Source organism: Tinamus guttatus, unplaced genomic scaffold, assembly GCF_059628265.1.
Source record: "Tinamus guttatus ecotype Peru unplaced genomic scaffold, ASM5962826v1 Tinamus_guttatus_pri_ptg000601l, whole genome shotgun sequence".
Classification (NCBI taxonomy): Eukaryota; Metazoa; Chordata; class Aves; order Tinamiformes; family Tinamidae; genus Tinamus; species Tinamus guttatus.
Window position 1 is genome coordinate 2,133,655 of NW_028289135.1, and position 18,051 is coordinate 2,151,705.

General features: G+C 43.5%; 1 protein-coding gene across 1 annotated transcript in view; it reads left to right on the forward strand.

Moving 5' to 3' along the window:
- The first annotated feature begins 581 nt into the window (after positions 1-581).
- PGBD5 (piggyBac transposable element derived 5) overlaps positions 582-18,051 on the forward strand; it is a 61,929-nt gene continuing 44,459 nt past the window's right edge. Inside the window, exon 1 of the mRNA XM_088534845.1 lies at positions 582-1,251. Within this exon, the coding sequence (XP_088390971.1) occupies positions 582-1,251 (670 nt within the window). The remainder of the gene's footprint in view (positions 1,252-18,051) is intronic.

Sequence of the window (18,051 nt, forward strand, 5' to 3'; positions counted from 1 at the left end):
GATTGGTGATGTCTGCAAATAAGGAGATAAAGGCCTTTATTAAAATCTTACGTTATTTGGGGGTATTTTTGAATTCAGCTTAACCAACCCAGCCTGGACACCTACGTATCGCCATGTCGCTGCTAAGTGAGTTGCGGGTGCGCGCTCAGCCCTCGGAACAGGGCTGATCCCCCGCCTCGGTCACCAGCGACACCGACCCCAGGCGGACGCCCACGCCAGGGCCCGCGGAGGCCCGGCCGCCTCCCGCAGCCCCGCGCCGCCCGCGGGCGTCGCTCGACGCCCCTCAGCGCTGCGGGGCCGGGCGCCTTCCAGCGCCTCCGCCGCCCCCCGCCCTGCGCACCGTGACATGGCGGCGGCCGCGCCCCACCGCGGCAACGGCCGCAACGGCGGCAACGGCCGCGAGGCCCCGCCCGCGGCGCGCGGCTCCAGCACCGCGGCGGGCGGACAGCGCCGGCGGGGCGGGCCCCGCGCACGGACGGGCCGTTGTCAGTGGGCGGCGCGGCGCGGGGCGGGCGGTGGGCGGGCGGCGGCGCCCATATAACCCCACCTCCCGGGCGCGGGCCGCCGCCGTCATTGGCTGCATGTGGCACTCGGAGATGTTGAGCTGGCTCCTTCCCCCCATGTCCCTGCACGCACACAGGGGCGGGTGGTGCGGGCGGGAGCGGGAGGCAGGGCTCGGCCCCGGACCCGGCGGCGGGGCTTCCCCCGCTCGCTGCCTGCCCGCCGCCGTGTCCGAGCCGCTGCTGCTGCTCGGCTGCTGCCTGCGGCCGCAGGAGCCGGCCGAACCGGGCCGCGGGGAGCGCGGGCGGCTGCTGGCGGCGGCCGAGATGATGGCGGAGGGCGGCGGCGGGCCGGCGCGGCGGAAGGCGCTCTCGCTGCTGGAGGCGGCCCGCTCGCGCTACGAGAGCCTGCAGATCTCCGACGACGTCTTCGGCGAGTCGGGCCAGGACAGCAGCGGCAACCCCTTCTACAGCACCTCGGCCGACTCGCGCTCCGCCGCCTCGTCCCAGGACGACGAGGACGACGAGGAGGGCGAGGGGCGCCCGGAGGCGCCGGGCCCGCGGGCCAGGGCGCCCCGGCGCCGCGGCCCCAAGGCGGCGGCCGAGGCGGCGGAGCGGCGGCGGCAGCGGCAGGGCGCCCTCCCGCCCGGCGCCGGCCCCATGCAGGAGGAGGAGGAGGAGGCAGCGGAGAAGGGCGGCTGGACGCAGTCGCTGCGAGACGTGTCACCCCCGCACTTCAAGGACAGCAGCGGTAGGCGCGGGCCGGGGGCGCGGGGCGCTTGCTCAGCCCGGCGCGGGGGCCCGGGGCTCGGCCCCTCTGCCATCTCCGTGCGCCGCCGCCAGCGCCGGTCCTGCCCGCCCGGCCTCGGGCCGGAGCAGGTGCCGGGAGCGGGAGCTGCCGCGGCGGTGCGGGCGCGGGCGGGATCCGCCGGCCCGTTGCGCCGCTCGGTTGGGGAGGCAGCCCGTGCAAGGCAGCAGTCAGCGGCCTTGAGCAACTAAGTTGACAGCGCAGCCGAAAGGCTTAGGAGAAAAAAAAAAAAAAAAAAAAAGGCAAGAACAGGGGTTAGGCGCACAACTGGGATGTGAAACGAAACATTTGCATCTCTGAGCAGGATGTATTAAATGTAGAACCTGAGTTGTGCTGACAGCTTGCCTGTCTTAAGGTTGCTTGTCATACTTCACTGACTTCTGCAGTGTTTAATTGCTTCATTTTTGCTGTAATAAATAAATGCGGGACTTGGTGTAGTGTGCTGAAGCCTGTGCTGTGGGGCAGGTAGAGACTTGTTTGAGGAAACTGGCCAGGATAGGAGGGGAGCAAGGTGGAGCTGGCGTCAGAACCAGAGAAAGTTCTGTGGTGATCCTCATGGACATGCTGACAAAAACTGCCATTCTCCTCTAAAGCCAGAAACTTCTAGACATTGTTATATATCTATAAATCATGTGGCAATAAAAAAAGCTCATGTGATTCTTTAAAGACGTGTATAAGTTCCCTTGGTGTGTGTAGTTCACAAGCATAGCTGAAATCTGATTATGGACGATAGGCTTCTTGATGTGATGCTATTTCAGCATCAACTATCATTTAATTTGTCTGTTTTTATATCTTCATATTATTACTCTATAATATACATTTTTGCATAAGTAGAACTGGGATTAGTACTTTACTGATGGCTTGAAAGTTAACATGACCTATTAACTCTGGAATTCAGATTTCACTCAGTGTCTTTACTCAAAGGAGTCTTATGTGAGTCTCAGAAATAAAGGCATGTGGGTATTGCTTTGAATATTTCCTCCTAGTAATAGGTGAAGCAGGGTTTGCTGCTGCCCTTTCATTCTCTTCATCATCATGATGATGACAGACACTATGTGCTGCTCTTACGTGGTGATTTGGTTTGGCAAGAGTTGTTACAGTATTTTGATATGTGTGAAATGGTGGATTTTTGACTACTCAAATTCCAAATTATGGAAACTATTGCACTATGTAACTTAAGCTCCTCTGTTTTGCGTTCTAGTTTGTAGTCAATTAATTTTAGGTGATACCTATAATTAGAATCACATTGAGCATAATTGTGCTTACACCATTGTCACTTCACTGGACAGTGTTCAGACGCAAGACTTGGGGTCTATGCTCACTGACCAAAAGGCCTCGGCTGTGATGAAGTAAGTCTGCTGTAAACATAGTGTATCTTTCAGGCACTAAAAGACAAATGAAGTGAAAAATACAAGCAAGAAATGAAGGGTGAAGCACAGAGGCCCAACAAAATCGTATTCTCAGTTAAAATGTGCTGGGTGAAAGAATCATTTCTTTGCAGATTCCAGGCTTAAGAGGAAACGTTTTTCATTAGACTGAGATAAAACTTAGGTTAGCACCAAAGCTTCTGAGAGTTTCCTTTAGGGTGAAATCTCAAGTATCAAAATTTAATTCACTGTTCTTTGTGGTAAATACCTGACATGATGTTAGAAGACAAATGTCCTCTTGGACTGGTCTCACGAAACTTGCTACATCAGTGCTAAGAAATAAATCTTCGAATCACATTAGGATGAAACCTAGTGTTACACTGTTCACTTTGGGAGACTATTTCTTTCTGGGAGGGGGATTGGAGTGTGTAACTTAGAGCATTTTTCTTGAGGTATATAGCTCACTTTCACTAAGTAAAAATAAATAAACTTTTTTTATTTAAGTGAAGAGTCACTTCTACTATGTTGGAAGTAGAAAATAGTATTATTTTTTTTGAATAAATTACTTAACACTGTCCTTCATTTCCCACCTTTGAAACTAGTATCTTAACAAAACATAGTACCCTGCCCAGAGCACAGGCAGATCAACAGATATTTCATTTCAGAAACACACTAGAGGCCCAAATGTGCTGGGGGCTGCAGCAGAGGCAGATGGCTCAGTGTGGCTTTGGTCTGTAGTCAGTCACTACCTGTGTGCGTGACGATGCCTGCATGGCCTCACCTGGCAGGTTTTCACAAACTTGGAAAGGTCTGGATTGATTTCCATGCTGGGAGAGAAGTGACTAGATGGCATCATTAATCAACAGTTAAGTATATGATGTTTGTCTCACTGTCTTTATATATACATATGTATACACACACACCCTCCCCTTTTTCAGTCATCTTTAGTTAAATGTTCCACTTCGGGGGCAGGGAGAGGTAGAAGAAGTGAGAACTTAGCCTTCTGGGGCAAGGGAGGAAATGAGTAATTTTAGCCAGACTCCTTTGTGGAAGTCCAAAATAGTGTTATTTCCAGAAGAGGTTAGAACAAAAGGGTTAGTGGCTGTTGGTGTTATTTCCATTTAAGCTGTTCTACAAAACTGTTCTCTCTAGTTGCTAAGAAAAATAAAGCACGTTTTGTGATGTTTTGCTTTTTAGACTGAGCCAACTAGTGGCAGGATGTGGCTCTGACTAAAATAGATTGAAGAAACAAGGGAGCTTGTGCCTGTCACAAGGACCAAAGCAGTAGTGTGAGTTCTGACATGCTGGTGTTTGAGTAGCAGGTGGGAGAGCTTGGAGGCAGGGTCCCCAAATCCCTTCCCTTTCACAAAGAGCGCCTGTCTAATGCAGGCCTATCAGTAGGCCAGCAGGTGTGTTTAAAAGGATGGAGATATCCATGGTTAAATACTGGATCTAGATGTGTTTTAGCATCTTGTTTCCTCCACTTCATGTTCTTCCCAAATCTCACTCTGAAGGAGAAGCAGAATTGATTTGTGGGGAAGTAGAATTGATTTCTTAGAAGCCTAAAAAAAAGTGCTCTAACCTTTGCCCAAGTGCTTTTAGTTTGGAAGAAGCGGTAAGTGAGGCTTACCTAGCTTCCCATCTTTGGGTGGGAGGACAGAGCTCATCAGGGAAGTGGAGAAAGAATAAGATAAGAGAAGAGAGCCCTGCAGGAATAGGGAAAGCATCATTGAAACAGAAAGAAAGCAACTGTTACTGCAACTAGCAACTAATACAGAGATTCCACAACCTATCTGGGCAGCAATCCAGTGTTTGACCACCCTCCCAGTGAGAAAGGTTTGCTGTATGTTTAATTGCAAGAGCCTGTTTGCATGGCACTTAGTAAGACTTGGCTCTTGTTTGGATTCCTTTGGTGTTACTGTTGCATGAGTGCTAAATAGGAGAAGTGAATTTAGTTCATGCAAGCTAGTCTTCAGTGATTCATGCAGTACCATATATATTGACCAAGCATGGCGTTGTTCATCTGACCTGTGTTCTAAATTGTTTTAGCAGAGTTAGTTAAGATACACTAAATAATCAAAGGAGAGGAAAGAGATGTAGATGAAGGGGAAAGGGCTTTCACCTATGATTTGACTGGCTATAATCTTAACTGAGCAGGGAGCTGGAGGAGATGTAATGTATATGCTCTTCTCAAGAGTAGAGGGCTGCATGGAAAGGCAGATGGGAAGGAAAGAAAGCTCTTGGTTCAGACAAGGCTGAAAAAGCAGTATTATACACATGACACCATCTAATAGCGGTGTTGATCTTGGTTCAAATCCTGAACTGAATCTGAAGCCAGTAGAGGCCTATATGATTGAAGTCAATACTTAGGGGATTCTGGAGCTGGGAGAAAACCTATGAACACTCCTTAGTTACTTATGCCATATTGTTCTTTAGAAATATCTGGGCCAAATTCTCTAATTGTAAGTGGAGATAGTGCCTCTGATGTGATTTGTTCTTGCTTACTTATCTCATCAGAGAAATTGGCTTCTTTTGACTGGTATAACCATGGGCAAAATGGCATATCTATATAAGCTGCTTTTGCATTCTAAGTAAGAAATTATTTATATCCACCTAGATGTGTTGTGATGTTCTTATGACAAATACATAACAATGACGCATGCTACCGCTTTGCAGATCCTTTTATAGGATGACTTAAAGGATTTGATATTTTGCTAAATAAGTGAATTATGAAAAGGCTTAATATATCCTAGGTCTTATGAAATGTGTTTTTAGATGGTTTTACTAAGCTTAGAGCATATCTTTCTTCATCTGTCCTCAAAGTGATGCAAGCGTGGACAGGCTTGTTGGTCTTCAGTTTTAGTGCAATTTAACTCTCTGTCTTCCTTCTCTTTCCCATAGCTCTGCATTTGGTGAATAAGTTAAAACTCTATGGAAACTTTAAACTTTATGGAAAAGACTTACTTTTTCTCTGCTGATATAAAGACAACTGTTATTGGTTCAGTACTTGAGATGTGAAAATCTCAGTGCTGCAGATTAAGGTCTTCTCCATAGACTCTGCCTAGACTTTTACAGAGGGAAAAGAAATATATGTACTCCTAACTCTCTTATGGTATCAAATGACTCTTTTCCTCTTGCAGCTATTGATGGGGTCATTTCAAAGAAGTACACTAGTTCCTGCAGGCATTCACATCCTTCTTTCAACATCACAGAACAGCAGAGCAAACAATTTCCCTGTCAGTATACCTTCTTGATCAACCTGGAGAGGAAATTAGCTGCTTGGCTGAGTCTAATGAGGTTGTTAATAGCTCACGTGAATTGCTGATTTTGCATAGACTACAAGCTCACAAGAAGCCCTTATGGATGCCATAGACTTAAAAGAAGTCAGGAGTTTCTCTTTGGCATAACTTTTCAAGCAGGTCATCTTGCTTTGTTTAACTCCCATGCTCAAATTTATTCCAAAAAATTGGAGCAGGTAGATTTATCAGTTTAGTAATATGAGGTGCTTCATTAAGTGAAGGTAATTGTGGATGCAGCTGCATGCTTTATCTAGAGATTGATTAAATTTAATACCTAAAGTATGGTTAAGATCTATAGCTAATAGAAGGAATGAGTAGATATTGTGCTTAGGGACCGTGCTTAGATACTGTACTGATATTTGCCTCATTATTCCCAATACTCCCAAAATAGTCATGCTGGAAAACAGAAATAGCTGCATTCTGAAGGAATACACTTGGTTAAGGCAAATGCATCAGACTACTAGCACTTGACACTTCATTCTTTGTGCTACAGTATTCTTTCTAGGAGCTTATTCAAGTGCCTGCTCCATATGCCTTAAAGAACAGGATGTTACTTAGTTGCTGGAATCATCTGAAAATGACAGGAGACAGAGTGGGTCTCTTAAAAATGAAACCAGAGCTTGTAGGGTAGAAAACTTCAGAGAAAGTCTTCGAAGGCTCCTCAGCTTTCTTGTCTCTGTATAGATATCTTTGGACTGCACCACCCGATTTTCCCTCTTTGAGGAAGACACATGATAGAAAACATACTTTCCATTTTGCCTTCTCAGATAGCACAGGGCTGCATATGACTTGTACTGACAGATTGTACTTGCCATCAAGAAGGATGCAGAACAAAGAAAAACAACTTCTATTCAGCAGCAATAAAAAGCTGTAGCTAAAGAGTTATATTTGGAATGGGAAGAAACAGCGTGAGAGCAGCAATGAGCTTGCTCAAGGTCTTGGACCTTGACCGACCTATGCATTGGTGGAGAGGCCGTTCTGCAGGAAACAAGGAAGAGGGTTTGGAAACTGGAAGGAGCAAAAGATGAATTACCAGAACTAGCAGAATCAGAAGCCGATTTTTTTTTCTTTTTTTTTTTTTTTTTTCTTTTTTTTCCCAGAAAGACTAGTTCAGACAAAGAACAGACATTCTTCATGCTTAAACAACTTATTTTTCATCTTAAGCTGAAATGCTTGAACAAGTCTTTACCAATTCTCCATGCTTCTACAGCAAATTGGCTGCAAAAGCCATTTCTAGATGGGGAAGTGAATCTTTCCTCTCCTGTATATGCTGCCTAAGAGCTGAATGGGCAAACTTCCTAGCTCATATGTATGGCTTGCCCATTTAAACTGAAGTGTAGTCACTGAGGCATGTTGTAAGGATGGAAAAATCATGTCAGAGCGGAATACACAGGAGATACTGAAGTGAAGAAAGACATATATGTCTTTGCACATGGTGGGAGGGAGTTGCTGTGCACTGAACAGGAAGATTACTGGACTGACATAAGAGATACAACATCAGAGGGCACAAATGGAAGTGTTCTTTCTAGTGAAGCAAAAGCAGGAAAAAATAAGACTAAAAACAGCTGCTGATAAAAGTGATTCATTTCTGAATACATATGGAGAGAAGGTGGGTGTGTATGAAATGGATTAAATTGGAGCAAAAAAAGAGAGGATCTTTAAGTTACTTAGCCAATTCACTGTTGTGGAAAGTTGCATGATTATTCAGTGCATGTAGTCATCTCTTTCTTTGGCATCATAGTTATTTCCTACTTATAAATTTGTCCTATTAAATGCTTACTGTTTTTGGATGAAATAAAATGCAATGTTTCAAGGCTTGTGGGAACTACGTTAGTTTTTTTCCTCTTCATTGGCTTTGAAATTTAAGCACTGAGACCTGTAGCGCCTTTGAATGATTTGTAGGTGCTTTCATGGCGCTAATATTGTTTCAAATGATATCTTGATTTCTTCTTTAAAGGGTAAAGGAGGAAGGAGGAGACATCTCACTAATCTCCCCTCTTTGGGGGAAAATAGCAATGGACTCTGGAGTAAACTACATCCTCCTCTTTCCACATTATGGAGTAGTACCTCATAAATAAGAGGGGTGGGGTGGGGGGAAAGGATGTTCTTTTTCTCCAAAGAACCTGTGATGGGGCAAGAGCAGGGACTGATGGTCCCAGACCAGACTGAAATGGGAGCCTGGTCCAGGCAGGAGGGGATGGGGGTAGGTGGGACACAGGGACAGCAAGGGCTTTGTTGAAACAAATGATTTAGCAAAAGTGATGCTACTCCATCTTTATAGTGTCACCCTTAAAATGGGACAAAAAGGAATTTGGTACTGCTCACTTGAACAGCTCTTCCATAAACTACTGTCTGGGCTTTCTATTTCTGTTTATAGGACTCTAGCTCTTGGTACTAAACCTTTCGTCATTCACAGAGAGGTCTCCTGCTGTAACTGAGTTATTGGGGTATAGCTCTGTCTTCCTGCACACTTACTAACTTTCTGTTTGCCAGTGCTCTGCAAATTCTTCATGGCTGAAATTACCTTTGCTACTTCGGGTGCATGAAAGGAGGCATCAGCTGGTAGTGGTTCTACTGCCTGGAGCACCTGCGCATAGTCAGAGCTTCCGAAGCCTTGAGGAAACCTGTTCCTGTCACTGCGTGCTCCCCTGCAGACTTAGCTTGGATTCATTATAGGACGTAAGGAACTCTGTAACTTACAGAGGCAAGAATGGCCTCTGCATTATTGGTTCTGAGCTTAGCACTTTGTGTTTTACTGTATCTTTTGCATCAAAAAGCTCCCTTTTATTTGAGGTTAAAATATGTGGGGGATGGAAATGGGCAGAAGCAGAAACATCTCATTGAACAGATACAATCTAGTCTGTGGTTTTCTCACTAAAGCTGTCATTACTGCAACTGCCTGTTCCTATATTCATCTGAATTTGATAAGGTCTAGCCAAGTATCTCTGCAAATGTGTTGTATGAAGATCTTATAAAAGCCTAAATGTTTTGAAAGAAAGCTCTTTTACTCTCTTCTTTAATGAAAATTCAAACCTGCCTTCTTGATGGGGCCTGACTTATCAAATTTATTAAACTTTTAGATAACATGAAGTCAGGAGAGATCATGTATAGGGAGAGGCTTAGAGTTCAGAAGGTTGTTGATAGTCTGAAAAAGCCTATGGAAGAAAAGGGGTACAGTTCTAGATAGAAATGCTTAGCTTGAAGATGGCAATGATTAGCAGTACAAATGCAAAATGGAGGGGAAGAGGAAGTAGGAAGGAAAGGAAGATTTAAGCTGAACAAAAGATCAGTATTGTTCACTGCCATATGGTTGTGAAAAAGGCTAGCATGTATAGATGTATAACCAGAGGAGTACACAAGACTTGTGATGGAACTGGTTGGCCGTTTGGGAGAGGTAGTCTGAGTCACCAATGCAGATGTGCACCAATTAGAGAAGCAGATAAGCAAGTGTCAAGAGAATATAGCTGAGAAACAGAAAAATCTCCCAAGGGCGTCATTTATCTTAAAAGGAGAACACTGAAATGTGGTCTTACAAATAAGTCAAAACTATTGTAGAAAAAGGAGATAATCTGCCTTATGCCATGGAAACTGAATACAAGGAATAACAGGCTTAGATTAATGGAGATTAAATCAAACATGAAATACTTTTAAATACAGAGCAATGCTATGAGAGACATGAAGTTTTTCACTGGAGATCTAACCTGCCATAAGAAAGTCCCAGCTAGTATATATGTTGACCTGGGGTAGCGATTGGAATTAAATTACCTCCTGATGTGCTTTCTGCACACTTTACCTCTGTTTTAGATTGGTTAAGATAAATGCAAAGAAAGGGAAAGCCTCTTAGTGGGAAGCTGTGTGCAGAGGTGCTGTGCAGCAGACTTGCCGCTTGCGTTTCCTGCCTCCGCTGCAGTAGCAGCGAGGAAGCTGTACGGTTGTGGGAGGGAGCTGTGCTCTTGCAGAAGTTTTTCTGATCTATTAGTGCCAAACTCCCTCCTCTCCGCTTCCAAGTGTAGTGGCTGGGCATGCTTGAATATTATTCGGAGTACTGTTGTCGCTTGCATCCCATGGTGATGAGTGGGGTGCCCATGGATCTTGTATCTCTGCTCAAGTGACAAATTCTGAGGCTTCTTCTATGCATTCAGTCTGGAAGCTAAAATAACTGAGATGCAGAGAAAACGCTTCAAAAGGTGACTGAAGTACCTCAAATTTTCAAGAGAAAATGGCCAAAGAAAATCATAGTGATGTTGAATTGTGCTATCAGGGATGCCTGATGCAGCACCACCTGAATACTTATGAGGCGGGCAGTAATGTGCTTTGGAGTCACTTAGACACCTAATTATGGAGAACTCCAACAGGGCTTAGCTCTGCCTCCCTCCCCAGGAGGGATATAACAGCTTTCCTAAGCCATGGAAGGCCTCTTTGCTTGCCAATGGAAACCCTAGTAAGCTGCCAGGATGGATGTTGCAGGAGGACAGTCGCAGGACTGGAACAGGCTCAATCAAGTCATAGTTGGTCGCCTGCAATAACTGGTGACCAAGTAACAGATGTCTTGGCAAGGAAGGACCACCAAATGTCTGCTCCACATTTCTGCGGTTCATGGGCCAGATATCAGAAGGATGTTTCTTCCTTTTGAGCGTTGCAGAATTGTTTCATCTTGTAGCATCAGTACTTAATTATTCTCTGTGATATTTACCTTGTGTTAATAAATATATTTTTACAAGTTGGACTTTTTAATTTTGTTTTTCTCCTAGGTTAAGGATGAGAAAGGAACAGGAACAACCTTTCCCTGTAAAACTATATCCTTACTTTTTCTGGTAGCTGTACTCTGGATCTTGTTCAACTTTTTGATGACAAACTGCACAGAATTTCAAGTGAGATCTTACAGTTACTTGTTCAAACCTACTACTATGTCACTGTCTTCACTAAAAGCCTGCCTAATGTTACCTAGAAAGCCACTGTTCTATATTGCTGAAAAATCATGCCCAGCTGACTTATAAGATGCTAACTCTGATTTCAGGTCCTAATTGTAGGAAGAACTCTCATTATTGGTCTGCAAGTGCATGACTTAACAGCTTTTCTATTCCATGTGCTCCCCTATAAACTTATTTTGGCCACCAAGGTCAGCTACTTATAGTAGGATGATCTGGTGTTCAGCTCAGCATTGCCCGCCTGTCTTCTGGGTATAACCTCACTTCTTGCACTCTGTGGGGAAAAAACAGACAGGATCAGTCTCTTGCCAGAAGCCACATATCTTTATCCAGACACCGCTCTCATTCAAGGATCTGGGTAAAGAGTAGATAATACTTTTACTAATCCCCATCACTGCCACTTAGAAAGTGCCTGGCTATAATCAAAATAGATGAAGTCAACTAGCTGTAAGGAATATCTTAGAATCATTTTAGTAGGTAAGGATCCAAGATAACCTGTCTTTGATACGATGTGTCATTTGTGCCACTCTCCCTTTGTCTCAACGCTTTTGATTTGTTTTTCCTGCAAAATCTGTTCAATATATGAGGAGTATTAAGATCAGAGAAATGAGCTTAGAGTTGACAGTTTTCTTCTTTGTCTTTGAAAGCATTAGTTACAGACTGTTTTCTCATTTTATGGTGTTACCTTGAGCCTGAATTCACTTAAGCTCTTGTTATGAGACTTCTTTTGTCCCTAATCCTCAAATACTAGAATGCATAAAACAAGAAGATTTGGACCATTTTTTTTTTCTCTGCCACAGCTACTACAGCTTACAGTGTCCTCACGTTTATTAAACTTATTATATTATGAATCTCATTGTTTGCATTGTAAACAGAGGCAAAAATCCTTGCTTGACAGCTGGATTGCACCTGGGTTATCCCAAATCCCTGCGTACCTGAAAATTGCTCTGGCCTCTTTTTTTCTCCTCTTTTTTGGCTTTTTCTCTACAAGGCACAGCTGCTTTCAGCCAGAAACTAATTCTACCTAATTCTACAATCCCACCAGACTGGGGTAAATGCAAACCCATTTGAGCTCTGTTATCTGCAAGCTTGAAATCTACTTGCTTTCTGGGACAGATGGTGGGTCTAAAATATTCATCTACAGATATTTTTGACATGCTGCTGTAAAAGCAGGCATTGAATATGAAATTCTTCTAGGAATGTGAAATGGACTTTACATGGTTACCGATGTTGTCTAGATTGTACCAGGTTTTAATTTTTTCTGTACTTTTAGTTGCTGGCTATCACTCTCTGGATCAATGAGAAGAAATTAAATAAGCATTAGTTTCTTTCTGAAAGCAGTCATTTGTATTATACACTGAAGTAGAAACATTTGATAGCATTTTATGGACAGATATTGAAGTAGAGGGAAATGTTAAAATAAAACCATGCCTTTTCTTCAGATCTTTTGCTGAAAGATTGATTGAAAGGGAGAGAAGAGGGCTGAGCGTTGACCTGGAGCGGCTTGACATTGAGCAGTGTGCCACCAGTTGTTCTAATGTCAGCTTTCTTGTAAAAAGGAGACGGGATTCTTTCTCTTTAAGCTGCAATGGGCAGCCAAAGGGAGAATGCTTCAGCACAACACTTTAATGAGAAAAGGAGCAAGAAACGAGTATAACAAAAGCTGTTCAAAACTTTACTTTGAAGCTTTCCATTTCTGCTGAATCCTTTTAATCTGTACTATAACCTTTTCCTAGCCTGTTCTACTCTGCTATGGCATTTAGTTCATCTAATTGCACTTTGCTTCCTAGAATCCTTTGCTGTCATAAAAATAAATGTTTCTTCTACATCTGTATATGGATCCTGCTAATACCATTTTAACAGCATATTCTTACTCAATATGAAACTCTTTTTCATTCTTCTGGGCTATGCTGGACACCATGTCTCCACTTTTCCTGTTAAAATTGTGGGTATTCTGAAGCAGGGCTTCATTATTCAAACTTTTTCTTTGCAAACCAGAGTTTTTGCAGTTTTGCGGTGTCCTATGCTTTCAGTTCCATCCTTGTGGGAGGAGGAGGTAAAGGCCTTGACCACTTTGTGCAGGATCAGGTGATAAGGTGAGCCCCTTGAAATGCCTCTGCTGAAACATGGACTGGTAGAGAGCAGTCTTTGTTGGGCAGCAAACTTGTAGCGAGAAGAGCTGTTATGTTCTAGCTGCATCTCTTCTGACAACAGCCAGTTGATATTCTAGGACAAAGCTGTGTGAAGCCTGGCTCTGCCTGTTACCATCTCCACAGCACCGCATGAAGATGGTGGCCACATACCAAAGTGATGGCCAGGTGCCCCCGAACCACCCTGCTCACCCACACCCACCGCTGTTTGCGTATCGCATCACCCACACACACAGATCGGGAGCAACTGTCATGGCCACAAGATTGAACTTGGCATCAAAAGCTGGAAGGAGTGCTGTGTGACACTTGAATTTGAGTTTAAGAATCTCCCTCCTTCCTGCCTGCCTTTGGTGAGGGCAGGGATTGGGTCTCCAAGAGTGGTTCTTGCCTCTTTTCCATAGTCTGTCCTGGAAAGCTCGTCACGCAGCAGACATTGGTTGAGATGCAAGAGGATGTGCCTGAAAACAAGCGGTAATAGCTACAAGGAAAACAATGTTATATTTCTTTAAGCAGTTTCGGTATTTCTCTGCTTCATATATGAAACTAGCTGAGCTTGTTGTTCTGTATACTCATACCTGTGAATGCGCCTTAAAAAAAGAAAAGATTAGCTCAGATACTCCTTAAGTTTTGATTTGTTTGAGCACTGGTGTAGAAAAATACTTAAGTTGTCTTGTCTGTAATTCAAAATGGAGAGGAGAAAGCACACATACTTTTAAATTCAAAACCAAAAGTTAGGACATTTTTAAGTAGTTCCCTTAAGGGCTCTGTCTTCTACTTGTCACTGTGTACTCCTTTATAGTTACCATTTTACTTTAAGCAAAAGTGAGGAAAAGGTCAAGAAACGTGCATGTGGCTAGGAGTAATTTCTAGATTCTTCTGCTGATTTCTTCACTTGACATTAAAGTACTTCTAGCACTAAGTCAATTTTTTTTGAGTAACACCAGGCTATAGGTAACGTGCTGATCCTAGCTTTGTGACTATGCACTGCAGTATAACATTGGCTAGGGTCTAGGAATGTGATCACTGTAATTTAAAGATGAGCATCTGACTCAGGTGGTCTCTGCTGGATTTGGGCCCAAGAAACCCTAAAGGAGATAAGTGTTGGCAGAGATCAATCCTGAACTCCTGAACAATACCTCAGAAAACCTGAGAAAAGATCAGCTTCTGCTTTGAAATTGAGACCTACTTCAGCAGGAGTAACCTTTACATAAGCCGTTGCAAGAATGGAAGAAATGATGAGGCAGAAGTGTTAGGAAAGTGAATGATGCTGCAGCGCTGTCAAAGCACCTGCAAAAATAGCTGCATGTGGAAGCGCAAACTTGGTTCCAGACTCGAGCTTGAGTTTGAGTTTCCAGCTAATCAGCATGAATTGATCAAACCTGTCCAGACAGTTAACACAAAACACAACAAAGATAAACACAGGCCAAATAAAAAATCGCTGAGGAAAAACAATTTAGCTTTGTAAGGCAACTCTATCCGCTTCTTAGAAGTAAAAAGCTTTCAGTGCTACTCTAGAGCTTCCTGTAAAACAAACAAACAAACACGGACTCATGTTGCCGGTTTTAGGCATCGTTGTGTATTGCACTGAGGAGAGAGAACCCTGCCTTCTTTCCGTCACTTCAGTGCAACTTGGGAGTTTCCTTTGGAGTAAAAAGCCATGTTAAGTGTGCACAAGCACGAACCTCCTTTTGTCTCTGAAAAAGAATTTGCTTTCCCTGATCTTTAGAACAAGGAAGTTGCAGCTTTTTTTTCCTGTCATCTTTCTTGGCCTTGTTTTCCAATTGTGGACAAAGTTCAGTTGCATGTGTGTTTCTGGGAAGTGAACTTGAAAGCAATCACAGGTCACGTAGAGCAACTTGTCACACATGATGATTCCACCTGCCCTCTTGTAGTAGACAAGGAAGCTGGCTGCTTAAATAACAGAAATAAGAGAGGGAAACTTTTTTTTGAAGGTAGAGAGATCCTTTTTAAGATCTCCCTCAAAGCACCTCCTTTTTGTTTCTCTCTACGAGGAACTTAAGTTTCTTTAGCTACCTGAAATCCGATGTAAGGTTGTGTAACTGGATCGTTCTCCAAACATTGAATTTAATTAGCTTTTAATAAACATTTTTAGATACTTAAACAGTAAAGAGTTTGGTATCAAATATAAGTTAGAAGGTAACATTAAGACCTGTGATCGAAAGGAAAATACCATGTGCCCAGAAGAACATATTAGTTATGATTTGCTTGCCAAGGTTTGAGAAGCGTAATCAGGGTCTATCGAGTAATAGTTATAAGGCCCTAAAGAGAGGGAAATTGGGCTGTGGGAAAGAAAACAGAGAATTTTTATGGTAAAAAAACATTTGTCTCCTCTCTTACCAGCATGTATATTGCAGGCTCACTCTTGCTTGAAGGATTAATAATTTGAAATGGCTGACTGTACAGTGAGTGTGTGCTAAGGAAATGCATTTCCACTGGAGGAAAACACAAGGCTGTTAAATGTCCTTTTGATTTATGAGTGGTACAAATTAAAATTTGAAGGTGAGTGTTAAGGCATCCTGATATAACACATTTTTCTTTGGATCCAGAGAAGCATGCAGGCACGTGCTTAAATCATAAGCTTTTCTATAAATACATACGTGGTACTGCTTGAGTGATACACTATGGCAGCATGCTAAAAACAGACTAGTGTGGAAGCTGCTTGCCAGTGTAAAGCTACCTTTGGTTGATACTGCCTGTTCCTCTGTTCTTGCAAGAAAATCCATATTCTGGGGGAACAAAGGGAAACAACTCTTTTCTTCAAATCAGACTGGTCATCCTGGTCAATAAAATCCACTAGCGGATGAGGCTTAATAGAAGCTAATAAGGGAACTGCTTCAAGTGAACACTCAGCTCTCTGCTAAAGGGAGGCCAAATAGATTCTGCTGGGCTGCTTTAGTCCCAACACTATCCCTGAAGTTCCCCAAGCCTCAGGAAAGCATCTTGGTGTGAGGTTCCCATAGAGTGGATGGAACCTAGCTAGCAGGACTGTGATCATTTGTGTCTGGTTCTGCCAAACTAATTCAGTCCAGATGCAGAATTTCTGCAAAACACCTTGGCTCTTTTCGGACAGAAGTACAACCAGACCTCAACTTTGTGTTTAGTTGCGATGAGAAGCAGTATGTTTCCTGCTTCTTCTGTCGTCTCTCATTCTTTCTGTCTTCTTTCTCCTCTCCAGATAAATAATATTCTAGGTTGCCTAGTGGGTATAAGATTTTGATGACACTAGATTGTGAAAACTCCAGACCCAGCCTTGCCAATAGTCTGTAGACTTTTTTTTTGCACTAAAATGTCAGTGGGGTTTATAGCACTTAGGACCTAGTAGAATCCAGTCCTAAGGGAAGAATGTAATCAATTCTTGATGTGGTAGGCAGAATGCTACCTATTCAGGGCAATTCACAGTTGATGAGGAGGAAAGGAGCCACATCAGAGATGATGGAAGAAGCCAATGGAATTGGATGAGGCACAGCAGGTCTCTTACTTTTCTTAATTTTATTTTATGAGGTTTTCAACATTGGGAAACAAATGTTCTCTTTTGTTCTTTATTTAATGGGAGACCTATGTGAACACAGCAACAAGCAGCTGAGGGACCAGACGGGTTATACAAAGGATCAAATCTCAGTCTACCATATAAAAACTTCAGCAGTGAAGTCCTTCAGGCTTAGGAAGCAGGAGACTCCCTGCGGAGATGCATATTCTTCTTTATTTGCCTTGCCATTTTTGCATACAGAGCCACGAGAGCTGGGAGAGACTTAGCAATCAAAATTGAGTTTTCAGGTACTCATTTTCCTGTAACACTCCGTATTCAAAGAGTACTTTAAAACTAAATCAGCAAGTAAAAGAAGGCTGATGAGCAAGTGTTCATGCTGACACCAAAGGGGATGTTGCAGTTCTGTTATCCTTGCTGGGTAGGACAGAGTCTGATCTCTCCAGGAGCCTGAGTTGACATCTGGGGCTTCTGACAAATGCAGCCTGACTGAGGCAATGCCTCAGAGAGTGTGAAGGGAGTTCTTGGCTTTCTAGAAAAAAACAGCAGTAAAGAAGTACTTGGATTTCAGTCCCTATAAAGGGAAGATTTTTGCCAGGTGAGAGCAGTGACCTGTGTAAATAACCCTCAGTTCTTTGTTATTTAAGCAGAAATTCTGAGGTGCCTAGAGAATTCAGCTTTCCTGACAGAGACTGTTGTGATAAATGAACACGGACGTGATGCTAGAGGAGTCTGTACATAGTTCTTAGGTGCCTCCTTGTCAGCAGGGACTGCTCAAGAGCAACAAGGGAAGCTGTAGAGCAGCTGTTTTGCATCTGCCATGAAATGAAATTAATGTAGGTGAGGCGGGGAGAATGAATGGACTGTGTAACAAAGTGATTTCCTCCCCTTACTAATTGGCAGAAATACCTAGGTGACCCCTTTGTGTTCTTCTGTTCTCAGGCTGTCCAAACTTGAATACACCTTTCAGGTTATGAATGTTTCTTTTAATATGCTGAGAACGATGGAAAAGGGTCTAGATGATATGCTCAGGTGGATTGTAGGAAAAGAGGCTGGGAATGCAACTTTCAACACTGTCATGTAACACTGTGCTGACTTCCAAATGGGAGAGGGAAATGACCAGCTGCCGATCCTCACCAGTAGTTAAGGTATTTGATCTGTGCTTACCTGCTCATTAGGTGACCCTTGTCAGAAAGGAATTCATAGAAAAATGTGAAAAATGTGTGTACATTAAAGTGTGACTGTAGACATCAGATTACATTAATTCACCTGTGCTAATGCTCAGGAGTAACAAAACAGGGTCAATATGTTTAGTTTTCCTTTTTATGTTACTGCAAGCTGGCTACGCTGCTCCAGGTCTTAGTTCTCAATGATTCACAACAGAGCAAGATACATTTGGACACATGGCCAAAAAAACACAGATCGAGCTGGCCACTCGGTATCTCTGATAGCTAATCCTTCTCTTAAAACACGTAACCTTAGAAACAGCAGCTG